At 41.6% G+C, this 14355-nt stretch overlaps 1 protein-coding gene across 11 annotated transcripts in view; it reads right to left on the bottom strand.

Moving 5' to 3' along the window:
• Positions 1-14355, bottom strand: part of ZMIZ1 (zinc finger MIZ-type containing 1) — a 346192-nt gene that overhangs the window by 33147 nt on the left and 298690 nt on the right. For all 11 annotated transcript variants that reach the window (XM_065670720.1, XM_065670724.1, XM_065670721.1 and 8 more), the window contains 2 exons: positions 2846-2960; positions 785-1002 (listed from right to left, as the gene is read on the bottom strand). In XM_065670720.1, the coding sequence (XP_065526792.1) occupies positions 785-1002; positions 2846-2960 (333 nt within the window). The remainder of the gene's footprint in view (positions 1-784; positions 1003-2845; positions 2961-14355) is intronic.

Genomic DNA, 14355 nt, shown 5'->3' with positions numbered 1-14355 from the left:
AAGCCAAAGAAACTTTCTGATTTGTTCAAGGTCACTCAGTAAATCAGTGGCAGAGATGAAAGGAAAGAGAAGTTCTCAGTGTCCCAGGCTTTTATTCTTCACACTAGACTGACTATGCTAACAACCTTTTCAGCAGGCTTTGCAGAGGGATCATAAATAGTGGTTTCAGCTAAGTGCACTTACCACCCTTGTTTACAAAGCATAGACACAGAAAGTAAAAATGTAACAAACCCCAGGCTATTAGTTTTTGCCTTATTTCACTAATGCAGCATTTACTTCCCTGAAAAAAACACACAGCCTGACCATCTCTCTCTTAAGAAACATCTTCACCCCCAATTCTTTTCAAATTCCTACTGTGGAGTAAATATATGGGCAGAAATATGCCACTGCACTGGAACCTACTTTGCCTAATAGAAGTTTATTCCTCCATACACACATAGAAATTATACCATCAATACCTTTCACATCCTGGCCTTATTAAATGTTAATCATTCCTAAGTGTGTGGTCTGTTTAACAATCTCTTAATTAAAACTTTATTTTGGGGGTTTATTAAAGCTAATTGATTGACCTAAGCCATTTCTGTTTACTGTGATGAATTTTACTGCAGTTTGGGTAGCTGATTTCTGAAGCTGTAACAGCAGCATGCACTTGAGTTAGCCAGCATAAAATAGCTACTGAGACTTTATATAATTAAAATAAGCCCAAGACACTTCTGCCAGGCCACTAAACCAAGCTTCATCAATGATTTACATTCATTTCCCATCTCACACAAGTAAATCTTACCTGCCACCAAAGCCTCCACTTCCAGGATAATTGGGTCGCCCATACATGCTCTGCTGTATGTACGGCTGAGTGGAGCCTGCCTTGGCTGAAAATTGTTGCTGCTGTCCAGCAAACTGAGGGGAATTGATACCAGGGTTGCTGGTAGTCATCCCAGAAGCCATGGGATTTCCTGCTGGGTTCATAGGGTTGTTAGCATTTGCCATTGGATTTCCCAGCACCTGTGAGGACAAACATGAGAATAAAGGGCTGTACCCTGAACTACCTCAAGTAAATTAAGTTGATTTTTTGCAATCAATAATTTAAAATACAACCACCCTGTACTCTGAACTCCAGTAAGCACACACCTTTTTGATGTCTAGGGGCACGTTCTTGGTGATTTCTTCTTCTGCCATTCCAGACAAACAAGAGTTTCTGATCTCTAATTATCCTTCACAGATTTTTAACTAGATGGAACCCAAACTAACACGCTTATGAAAAAAGTTACTACACAGACCTCCTAGAACCATGCTCTGTCTGTGACAAATTCATCTGATTAAGTAAATGCCTTTGTGGTTTTTTTCTGGATGTAGGACTTCAAAATAATTTACAAATTTGACAAACTTGAAGACTTAAGGGAAACCCTGTCATTCATTTTAATCTGTTCTGAACAACCACAACCAAGCTTCAAGTTCCAGAGTTTCGCCCTTCTCTTGCAGTGATTCTGAAAAACTGTTTTCTTCTTTTTACCAAAGCACTTTTTTTTTTTCCCTTTTATTGCACATTCCTCTGAAGTATCACAAAGAATTCAAATAACATTACAGTGGTTTAGGATAGAACGAAAATCTGAGTCTTCCCCCCCCACTCCCCCTCTTTCCTTTTGCCTTTTTAAGTGTGAAAGATTTTCACAGGAAACTGTATTTCCATTTTCCGGTCAATGCACAGACTGTAGAAACACCTGTTTACTCAGGTGTTTCTTTCCCAGATGGGCTACCTTTTCTTTTAAGGTGTTAAAACGAAACCAACAACAATAAATGATGTTATAGATCTGTGTAACTGTTTCCTCTTTATTTTTTGAAGAAAGATTTTGCCACAGCCAATGCTTACATAACTGCCATGTGAGTATTTGTATGACTTGGTCCCCAGATAACTTCAAGTGGCTCAATCCATAACAATTCTGGTTTTATTTTTCTGACCAAGATTAAAATAATAAAAACAATTACACAGAAAATTTTGTGTTGGATCTAATATCACTTGATTTAAAAAAGGTAGAAAAGACAAGTTAGATTTATGTACTCATTAAAGATGTTGATGTCTTTAGAGCACTTCACCTACAGTGTAAGAAAAGGCTAAACTGCCTGAGAGCTTGATTTGCACCACATCCCTTGGAGAGTACACTATCACAAATAATCGGCATCTCCTTCATTAAAGCGGCTTCTTTTTGTATAGCGTAATTCAATATACATTACAGAAGAAAAAGAGAGTTAAGAGTGGAGAGAACCAAATGGAAATCCACTAAGTATGGGCCTCACCTGGAAGCCAGGAGCTCATGCCTTTGCTCCGATGCATACTGAAATACTGTTTTAAAGTAAGGCAGTATTAACAGGAGAGGTTGCAAAGAGCACAGGCTATAGTCGGTAGTTAGCATCTCAGTGTAGAGGCAGATCTGGCACAGGATTTCACCAGTCCACAAGTATGACACAACCCCAGGTAAAATCAACAATAACTATCATTCGATGAATCTAGCTAGAATTTGGTTTTTTTTTTTTATAAAACAACTCTTCCAATTAAATCTGAATTTCCCAAGAAGTTTGGTATTATCTCAAAATCATGCTCTTAGTGTTGAAACCATACAGTGCAAAACATGTGGTAAACCCAAGCCTGACATTTGCATGCAGCTAAAGGAGTTACTGACTCATGCTCTCAGACGATGCTTCCAAAGAGGAGACCACTGGAAAAAAATGCACCATATGCAACAAAGACACTCTTATCGACCACAAGAGAATCTTCCGAAACCCCTTCCATTTTGCACACGTTAGTGAAAATCTGTATCTAGAGGGGAGACAGTATAAAAAGGAAGCTTACCTGGCTTTGAGAGGTGTTAGTCACACCCCATACTGTGGTGACCACTGACAAAGAGCCTGGAGGCTGGTTGGTATTTTGCTGCCAGGGAACAGAATCGTAAGGGAAAGACCCATCACTGCAAAAACAAATGTTTAGGAGGGTGAGATTCTGGAATTTTAAACAGTGGCAAGTTGCTGGCAGGGAAAATGGATTAAAACCTGACATTACCTTAACTCTCCACTCCTCCTTCAATTATTAGCCTAGTACTTTCACAAGTATAACATTTTTTTTAATACCAACATGACCATATCAAAACCACACAGAACTAATGAACTCCTTAGGTATATTTAAGACAGGGCTTTCACCATGTTACCAATGAAAGTGGAAATAAACCTGGCAGCACAGTTTCAAACAACTAAGCTTGCTCAGAATCACTTATTTTTTGCCATCCATCTCAAGCACTTCAACAATCACTGCTTCAGCTGGCTCCTATCAATTCAATTAGATTTTGAGACCAGACTGCAGCTCCACTGTCTGCACTGGGTCCCCACATGGCCAGAAAAGCCGTTAAAGCAATAGCAGTTCACCATCATTTGGAAAAGTAAATTGAAATTCAGATAGTGTTCTCCCACACGACGGATAAGCTGCATGCCAAAAACAGTATCAGCTAATCAGCATTCTAGAAAATCAACTGCAGATACAGAACACATCTTTCAGATAAATATATGGTCGAGAAGATTGGGTTTTTCCATTAGCTTTGTCCACAGATACAAGCAAGCATTTCTTACAGTTCTTTTCACACGAAAGCATTGGTGGCTTCGAAATGAATGCAGGATAGGCATGCGTCTAGTGTAATTAATGATATACGCTAAATCCAGTGAAAGGAACTATTAATCCAAGAACTGTAAAATATATTCCACTTGAAATTTGCTTGTTCTCATATTATTAACTTGTAAATTAGATTTCTATTTGCATATATGTTCACATACACACAAGTGATCTTTCATCATCTAGATATATATACCATTTAATACACACACACACACATACACATTGCTGTCTCATTTTTAAATGCCACTTACTTGTATTTTATAATTGAGAACTGCATTTTTGCTTGGACTACCAGCTATCACTGTACAGGGCTACCCTTCCTAAAGAGTCCACCATACAGGCTCTGTGAATGCTTTATCTACATTCTTCAAGGCCTGCACTGTAAAGTGCCAAACAACTCATACAAGACAAGTGAGACAACCAACCTGCCAAAGCCCTAAAAAAGCAAGGGCTGTGGCAGACCAGGGTGCTGACTTTTCCAAGTTCCCAGACAGTACTCAAAGCTTGGACCACTTCTTCCCGTGCTGTGAGCCAAAATCAAGGACTACCCATGTGTTCATTCTTTAGCTTGCTTGTAACACCTCATGTAGATCATTTAGGAATAAGAATTGCTTTGCTTAGTGCGCACACATGCGATAAAAAGTATGTCCCAAATAACAAATAATCTAGTAACAGTGTCAGCAACTGCATAAGGTAAAATGAAACAGTGAGTACATTTCACAAACAACTAGGAAATTTCAAATACCATAATGTTGTGTGAGCACAATAGCACTATATTAGAACATAACCGTGAATCTGAACTGACCCATTTCAAAATACCCAAATTGAATTAAGCAATAAAATCACACACACACACATACGCACATACAAAACCAGCATCGATTAAATAAGGGAAAAGAATAATTTCCTCTAACGAATAATTAGGGAAAATAGTAAGTCTCTGTAATATGCTTGACATGCAATGTTTATGTTGACAGCATCCATAGAAAACAATGTATGAATAAGGGCATATTTAACACCTTGCAATCTGTAAGTCCTTGTAGCCCACTTTTCTTACTAGATTTTCTCTTAGAAGGCTGAGAATCTTGCCCCTCTCATTCAGAGGTGCAGACAATAGCTTCAGTGACTAATATTTGCAAGTGACGCAATGCTTCAGCAGGTTCCCTCCACCCACCATGGAGACAAATGATGACTAACCCAGAATTTGTGACTGCTATTAAGCCTTCCTCTTTTTCCTATTCTGAATGATGCTTCCTACTTTACTTCCTTTTCTGACTGCTTTTGATGAGGTCTGCTCAGTGATTTGTTTGGATATTTATGGCACGTATGAGTGTTTGTATACTTCAATGACTACACAGAAGCTCTCTCCATGACATAAGCAGTGAAAGGACTCTGCAGCCGTTCCTCTCTATTCTCCACTGATGCACTGGGGACAGGTAACAAAACCTAAGGGACAAGACAAATCTTTTGCAGGTGTAGGAGTAAATAAGAAGGGTAATGACAAACCACAAAGTTGCTAAAGGTTCTTCTAATGCAAATATGCCATACAGTTTATATGCACACTCAAACTTCGAGCTAGCGATGCCTTAGTCTGCTGTTAAGAGGTTATAACTATTTCTTCACCTCCAAAGCATGTTCCTTGGACCCGTTCCTCACCTTTACAGTACACAGAAGAAATTTCATATATTATTCATCCATAGTTTTCAATGGTGGAGTCACAGCATTTGTTTAGTGGAAAGCTGTACTGGGTTCTCAAAGACTACACAATCACTTCACCTAATTACAAAGAAGAGTAAGTCACTCCATTTTTACTATATTATAGTTAAAACACCCCAAGAAACCACATTGTTGACATACAATGAAAGCCCCCAGCATAGGACCCAGTATAACACATATGAAAGCCAGAAAAAATGACCAGGTACAGACTTGTTTAAAATAGTAATTGTTTACATTAAATCACATGACTGTCACATGATCCAACACAGGACTTGACCTTAAATCACAGAGAACACTAATAGCAGAAATTATGGCAACATTGGAATAGTGATAGATGTACCTTGCAGAATATTAACTTACACACACTGTTATACAATTACTGCACTAGACTCACTGCAAACTTCCCTTTAGTTAACTTCAATGAGAAATACACAACATTCTAGCAGTGAGCACCTCTAGCATGATACTCTGGCCCATCATCAATTACACGCACTTCCGAGTGTGACTTTTGCCATACTGGATACAATACCCACCCTTCCTCCATTGCGTGATGGCTTCTTTGTTTTTAAACAGTAGGAGATGCTGAAGCACATGCCACTCGACTAAGGATTACTTGTCCCCCCACTTTGCTCTTTCAACTTGCATTTATGTCCTAAAACAACCCAAAGGAATACTCCCACCAAAGGAAAATTCATATAAGTACTGTAATGAAACATGACCAATCTAATTCTCATTTGCAAGAGAGCACTCACTTTCTGCTGTTATTACACAGAGCTGTGAATTATCCCCAAATCCCCTTCTTTAAACTTGAAAATGGCAGCCAATAGAGAAAGAAGCTTCAGCCTCTCCAGCCACAGTAAAATGCTGCCCATGACATTGTTCCTGTTGAACGGTACAAGGGTAATTAAGTCTCTCACTACACCCTGGAGGGTAGTGAGTCAGTTTGGGCTCAGCTGGAGTCCACTAAAAGAGTATTGACTAAATTTATAATAGTGTTAATGAACCTATACATACTACTGGTCAGCATTATTGGTCAAGCAGCAGAGGAAGCCATAGAGCAGAGAGGGAGAGATGGAAGGAAATCACTTCTCAAACTATGATGTTGTGAATCCCTAATACTAGGAAAACAGAACCAGGCGTATATTCAGCCTCTCTGGAACAGTTAAGGCCTTCATGTCAGACACAGGCTGTAGAAGCTGCTTAATAAAAGGGGGCTCCATACGGTAAATTAATACTAGTCAATTACTGTCATTTAGACAAGATTTGTGGCATTATTTGAAAATGATGTATTTTAAATATATTTATATTGTCATTAAAGCAATTGTACGTGTATCTGATATTCATGTTTACATGTCTTTGTTGCTTGAGGAAGAAGAGATACAGATCGTTTAGCAAAGTACGCATCCCTAGAGCACTGGTACTTTACATGCTGTGGAGGAGGGTACAAAATGGAATTATACCTTCCCAGTGATTTTTTTTTCATATGGCTTATTAAGAAAGCCAGGTGTCTGAAAGACTACCTTTATAAAGCATCTATTGCTGTTTTAAGCACTGAAAATTTATCAACTATTGCAGAAAAGCACCAGATGTTGGCTTTCTCAAAAGACCTTTTCATTCCAAGCACTGGTATCAAGTTTCCCATAACTGGGCTTTCAGGGGCTACCTGGCTAGTTTCTGTAGCTTACCCTCAAGCCAGCTTTACAGTTTTGCAGGGGTCTTTAATGCTTTTGAAGCACAGTCATCCTACCTGGCTGGACACATGCAGAGTCCACACAGTCCTAATGGACTCTACTAACTATTTCTACAGGTATCTACTGACTCTACCATAACGTCTTCAGCTGACACCAAGATAAGGAGGTAACTGCCACTGCAATGCTGGCTGTCATTTCTCCCATGTCTTCTTTTGTCACCCATGGACACACACAGAGGAGAGCATCTCTTGACAAAGAGTGAGGTGCCAGAGATCTAACCCAGGCCAAACACTCCTTTGCAGTTACACACAGCTAAAAATCAGACCAGTCCAAATACAGCCCAAACCCAGGGCTACTAATCTGTTCTTGCCTGCCAGCATCTCTGTGTCTGCACCTTCATTTGCCTCTGCAAGTGCCTCTGGGTGTGTGCGTGCTCAGGGTGCCCAGCACCCCTTGGCTGTATTCTTTGTTGGTGCCTCTAGGTGACACTACTTTAATACAAACTAAAACAGCGATTTCCAAACAAGGCTCCTTCTGCTTCTGCCTCATCCCTCTTTTCACCCTAAAACCTCATCTGTCTGCAGTGGAAAAATATCACAAATCCCACAAACAGAACAGGAAATAAGGCCCTGGGTAACTGTAGCACCAATACCAGTGTTTCACGCCCATACTGTCTCACAAGTTAGGCAGCTTAACTTTTTTCAGTCAGGTTTAGATTTTGTTTTACTTGGATTTCTCAAATGAACACCGCTCACGTAGCTTTAATTACTAATATGGATTCGGTTAGCAAACCTTCTTGATTAGGGCATCACCATAAACTTATTTTAAGCATATTCTTATTTAAGAAAAAGACTGTTTTGCATGGTGCAGTGCAAATACTGGATTTGAACTGCCTTTCTGGTATGTTCGTGTCATGGAACAGGCATGAATTGCACCACATTTTTGTAATTTTCATAATCAGTGTAAATAAAACCTAACAACTTCTTTAAAAAGAAAATCTCAAGAACAGATGGAATACTACTTGGCAGTTTCCTGCAACACTAATGCTCCAGGAAGGACTTCAGCTAATTTTTCCCAATTCAATAGGCTAGGAATCCCCAACAATCTATTCATAAATAAATAACCAATCAAATTGATTATTGATTTTTAAATTTAATTTCTGGTCAAATTTCCACTGAAAATACCCCTGGCTTTGACTACCAATTTGAAAAAAAAAAAAAAAAAACCTCAAACAAAAAAACCAGTATGACACCTGAAAGCCAAAATTTGTTTCTGCTTACTGGCAATCAAAACCATTTCACAGATCTGCTTTTGCTTTCGTTTTAAAAACCTTGGACATTTAGAAGGAAACCACTTCTTATTTTTCATTGTGTTTTTTTCCAGGGCAACAAAACCTCACCAGCTGAAATACATGCACCATCTTCATACAGTTAGAGTGCTTGGCCAAAGCATTTCAACTCAAACACTTAGTTTTAAGGTTTTGGTCTAGTTAACAGATATTAAAACATACTACTATTAAAAAATTTCCTAAGACAAAATTTAACAAAGTTATCCCTTGACCTTCTGTGCTGTGTTTTCCACAGATGTGGAAACCACTCTACACAATCTATTCTGTGTTCTCTGAGGAATATGGCAGCGCAAGGAGAGAGCTGCGTAGAAAGGGCAGGAAGGCCACTTACAGTCAGCAAGGAAATATGAAGACAAAAGAATAACTACCTCTGTACATCACACACTGACATGAAGCAAACTAAAAGCTGATGTTGTTGTGTACAAGTATCCTAAGGTGCTTATGTTAAGGATGAGGAAAAAAAGAGGGTAGTGTAGGAAGTTTGTATATTCATACTGGCCCTGAATGGTTAGCAGTAATTTACTTTTGACTAATGCTGCCTATGTGATGCATACCTTCCCCAAATAGTAGTATCATTTGATGAAGCTTAAATTGTATTGGAATAAATTGAGGCTCCATTATGTATTTCACTAAACAAACACGTAAGACAAAGTTCCATCCAAATCACTGGTTGTTTTTATGTCATGCAAAAGTGAAAAAAGCCAATTTGGAAGCATTCTGCGAGACTTTATTTCCTTCTGCTTCTTAATGGCATGACTCCAGACATTCAGATCTTACAGAGAAAATATACAGCTTCAAAAATGATCATATCTTCCCCTCCCCCCCTCCAATTTCTCAAGTTTGTTGTTTCCCTCTACTCTTTCCAACTATGTAAGTATGTTCTCTAATCCTTTGGAAAGCCTTGATTCTCCCAACTCCAAACACCCAGAGGCTCCATACCTAGTCCTTCCCTATCAAGAAAGAACTACCGCAAGTGTTGTTTCAGTACTGGATGTCGCCTGTACCAGGCTATGAGCAATGTAAACTGAAGAGAAGACTGACAGCTGTTAGAAAATTCGTAATTCACTGTAAAAAGAAGGCAGGCTGTTTTCTGGCAAACCATTTGAAAACACAGAAGCATTCTGAACCCGTTCTAGATGAGCAGATGCAGGTGAAGCAGTCAAAAGGTGAAAGCAGCAAGCCATTTATCAGCTCTGTGGTTTGGATGGCACCTGCAGTAAGCAGGTGGCTATCACCCCCTGCCTCTGCTCTCTTAAATATCAACACACACTTTTACAACAACCATTCATGCAGCCACACACATACCCACAATACATTTGCTCCCATGGAGACTGAGACAGCAAAATCCAGCCAGCAGTTCAGCAGGTGATACAAAGTACCTCTGAAAACTGAAAGCCCTGAACTCTGTCTTCATAGTCCCGACAAGGCCTGTGAGGCCCGGATGACTTATGACTGCATGAGGTGGGGACGCTGTCTTCCATTTCACATTGGGTTGCTACAGGTCAGGCTGTGGCACGCTTGCTGCTGCTTCCTGGCGCCTGCCTCACTCTACACCCAGTCTCATCAGTTAGACAGCCATGCCTGCAAAGTACCACGCTGCTCAGCAAGAGTTACTGCATCTTAATCTAGCCCCTGGAATTAGAAAAATGCATCAGGCCAAATAATTAGATCAATTCAGAAGTTTCTGAAGCTGTACACACCCACAGCCCCCTGTATACACACACGACCCTGCTATACTACAGATTTCAGATATGTCCGTGCACATGTGTGTGCGCACGCACGCAAAGATACACGCAGGGATAACACAACTTATTTCTGTCCATGTGGAAAAAACGATCACAGCTATGCAGGTAAGCATAAGAAACAGAAACTCTACTGAGACCCGCTCCTGCCTCAGAAGCAGTAGAAGGGGTTACCATCATCTGACATTATGGGACTAGAGCATCCATCTGATCAAAGGAAAAAAGATTAAAGCATCACACCCAGTTCTATTGTCACACAAGTAGACCATGCAGCGCATCACTACAGCCCAGATTACAGTTACAAAATCCACCGGTAACAGCCCTGCTATTAACATGCCACCTGTTACCTTTTCCAAAATGCTGAAATTATCTTATGATCGTTTTCAGCTTGACAAATGCAGTTTAATCTTTATTGCATCTCACATCACAGACCTGCTTCATCCATGTCTTATTTATCTCACGTGTGTCGGAATGCAACCCCAAGCCCTCAGTCCCCCCCTGCCACCAGGCATTCTTTCTGCTCTGCTTTATCAATATACCTGGGTTTCCATATCCGACTGCTCCTTTACAATAAAAAACACACCCACCCAGTATTCTACCATTGCCTGTTGCCTTGGTAATCCAAATGCCTGGGTACTCGCTGATTATCGGCGAATGAGACTCGCATTGTTCACACCGCAGCGCGTCTGCTATGTTAATGTGAGATAATGGCAGCCAGAAGACTCCTTTTGTTCCCAGCTTTGCTGTTTATTCATAGTGCCTGGAGGTCAGCGACTGCTACAACAACCGGGGAAGGAACCGCTGTAAGCGTGAGCAGATTCCACTTCTGCTTTTGCCTCTGAGACAGAGGGAAACACGAGCAGCCCCGCACAGCGAGAAGGGCACCGGGAGCTTTGCAGTCTGACTCACGCAAGGTGTAGCAGGCGCCTAGGAGGAAGATTTGATGGACTTGCACTTCCGAGATTTTAGATGAAGCTGATTTACGTTCCCCGACAACAGAAAAAAACCGCTTTCTTCAAGAGGCGCGGCGGAGGGCGGGAGGGGAGGGGGTAGCGCACCGCCTCAGCTCACTGGAACCGTGCGGGGCTGGGGGCTCCGGGGCTGACAGGGGAGCGGGGCGAGCCCTGCCGAGCCCAGCCGCGCCGCCGGGCAGCAGCTGCCGCGGGCAGCGGCCGGGGACAGGGCGGCAGCGGCTCCCGCAGCTCCGGAGGCTGACACGGGCGGGTCGGGGCGGGTCGGGTCGGGTCGGGACGGGACGGGACGGAACGGGAGTGGGCTGTCGGGGGCAGCCGCCGCGCAGCCCCTCGCCATGCGGCGGCGCCCGGAGCGGGTCGGCAGGGCAGCGCAGGGCAGGGCGGGGGGAGCCCGGGCAAATGCCTTCGCCGGCGAGGGTCGGCTGCGCCCGGTGGCACGTACAGAGTAGGTCTGAGAAACGTCTTCCCGAGCCGCCTCCGACACTCTGCCTGTCAAAGTTGTTTGGAAATGCTGCTGCTGACACAGTGACACGGGCAAACAAACCATCACATCGTATCTCCCCTGACGTGGTAAGTGGGAACGGAGAGCATAAACAGACTGTGGTACCTTCCCCGCATTCCCAGCGTGGAGGAGATGAGGACATGCCGGAAGATGCCCCGGCTGGCGTGCTATTCCTCATTCCTACAACAGCCCTTTCACGGGAAGAAACCTCCGAATCCTGCTAACGGCGATGCCAGTATCTAATTAATGTCAGAGACCCATCTGCACCGGTCGCCGATGTGCTCTGCCTACCGAGCAGGCTTTGTTGTCATCAATAGCGAAAGCAACGCAGAATATTTTAGCAAGAATTTCTAACCAATTTTATTTTAGGGAAACCATTAGAAAAGACTGCATTAGAAATCACTGCAAATATCAATGACTATTTCATTTTCTTCCCACTGCGATCCTAAAGAGACTTAAGAACCCAGGTGTATGGGAATAGCAGGAATAATAATAATAATAAAAAAGACAAAATCGTATCAGGAATTTACTCCTTTTGTAATATATTTGCAGGGAAATCCTGTGGACGGTCACATTTTCATCTAACTGAATGAATGACAGATGCGAGTAAAGAAAAGATATCAAGAAAAATACAAGGTTTTAGACAAAATACACATCTGTGTTCCTGTTGGCAAATTACCATAGAGAACAGAGATCTTTAGAAAAGACAAGGCATTTGCCATCCTTTATGCCAGATATTTTTTTCACTCCGCTGAAGACGGAACACGTTGCCAGACTGTAAGTCCCTCCCTGGGCAGAAGCCATGTCACCTACTGGCAGGCAGGCTGAGTGCAACCAACAGCACAGCATAGCACGGGTACCCAGCAAACAGCTACACACACTGAACCCACCCGGGCTGAACCCGGGCTCCCCCAGCCCCCTGTGCCTGCGAAACCACACTCGCGGACCTGGCCCTGCAGTGGGTGAAGGGCACTGTCTTAGTTGTGGTCTTTCCCATCCAAAGGTACTCAATCCAGTTAAAAGACTTCTGATGATTTTAATGAGTTTTGCATCAAAGAGCTGGGCAAACTATAGCTTTCAGTGTCACCACACAGTTACCATGTTGACAGTCAAAACGGGTAAAAACTAGGGATGTTGCCATAGCTGACTGATTTTTAACTCTAGCACTATCAGGAACGAACCAGTTTCATTGAGAACAAGTGACAGAGGGAACCTTCCCAACACACTGGAAGAGGAAAATCACCTGCACTCAACACAAACCATCTGCTTTTGAGAGCAGCCCTCATGTAAAGAGCATGATACTATTGTGGTTATCGCTAAACACTAAAGTGCAATCAATTAGACATTTTCAGGATCTGGGTGTTCCAAACATGAGAATGACAGCTGTCTTTTCGGAGGTGTCAGTTACTGTATTTTAAAAACGAGCATAGACAGGGAAAAGCCTGGGAAGGTCAGGTTTTGCCTTAGTCAGCAGACAATCCCTTACATCCTATTTGCCTAGTCTTTATCAGGATTTTAAAAAATATCACATAGCAAAACCCTAACCTGTTTTATCTAGTAAATACATCAGAGAGGAAAAAATGTAGAATAACACAAGTACTAATCAGAAACAAACAAAAAAACAAAAAAGACAAAAGTATGGTGATTGCCTTGCTACATAGTTTTATTACTGCAACAGCACTGACTCTCTAACCAACACAGAAGCCCTATTTTTGCATCTGCGCAAAGTGCTGTACACACAATAAAAGACAATCTTTATCCTATACCTTTTACCAAGCATGTGAAGAGCATATATTTGAAAAGAAGTTAAACTGCCCATTATTATTTTCAGAGGTCGTGTCCCTCATGCTCTCCTATCATGAATTGACCACAAACATGTCGCCTAAATGAAATACAGATTTTTCACATGAAAATATTACAGGCCGAATTATTAACAGCTAACGATTACACATTATCAGTTTTTAACGAGGGAGTACTAATAATTTGCATTTAGCTTCAATATTCTTTCAAGGTTTTCTTCCACCTACTCCTCATAGTTAAGTGTGCGTGTTAAAACTAGCCTCTAGATTCACTCGGAGAACAAGATGGGCAAACAAGCCTTGGGACAGTACTTCGGAGCAATTAGCTTTGTCTTTACAATGCTTAGAGCACCAGCATACTGTTTGGAACAAATCCGGAGGTGGTGTGGTTTTTTTTTTTTTTTCTTTCAGAAATGGCACTTCTGCAGAAACAGTTTTTGACGCTGAACTTTTCCCTTATTTTTTCTTGATGGTGGATATTAACATTTCTTGTCAGAAAGGAAGATGGAAGAAAAAGAGAGGCTGCTCTTGCGGAATCAGGAGTAATACAGGTTGCTTTACTGGGTATATTCTCTTATATTAGGATTTACCATCTGTTCAGTCCCTCATTATATTTATTTCACAACTTCACAAACAGAAAGATGAAAAGGCTTTGAAACAATCCTATCTTTCACCTAAAGAGTTTTGAATTCTTCCACAAAGATTGTTCCTGTATGCCGCAGCTACATGCAGTAATGAAGTGATCCCTGACTTCAAACTGATGTATAAAATACACACAACGTGCTTGTTTTCAAAGAAGTGGTATATGCTGCACCTGACCTTTCACTTTAACCATTTCTCTCATCCAGACTTTTTTAAATTGACTATCACTGTTGGTCAAAACTGCCTATGATGGCAAAACTGAAAAGGCAGCAACCTTTTCAGAGAG

This window comes from Lathamus discolor, chromosome 3 (assembly GCF_037157495.1).
Source record: "Lathamus discolor isolate bLatDis1 chromosome 3, bLatDis1.hap1, whole genome shotgun sequence".
Classification (NCBI taxonomy): Eukaryota; Metazoa; Chordata; class Aves; order Psittaciformes; family Psittacidae; genus Lathamus; species Lathamus discolor.
The sequence above is the reverse complement of the archived record's forward strand: the minus strand, read 5'-3'. Positions and strand labels throughout refer to the sequence as shown.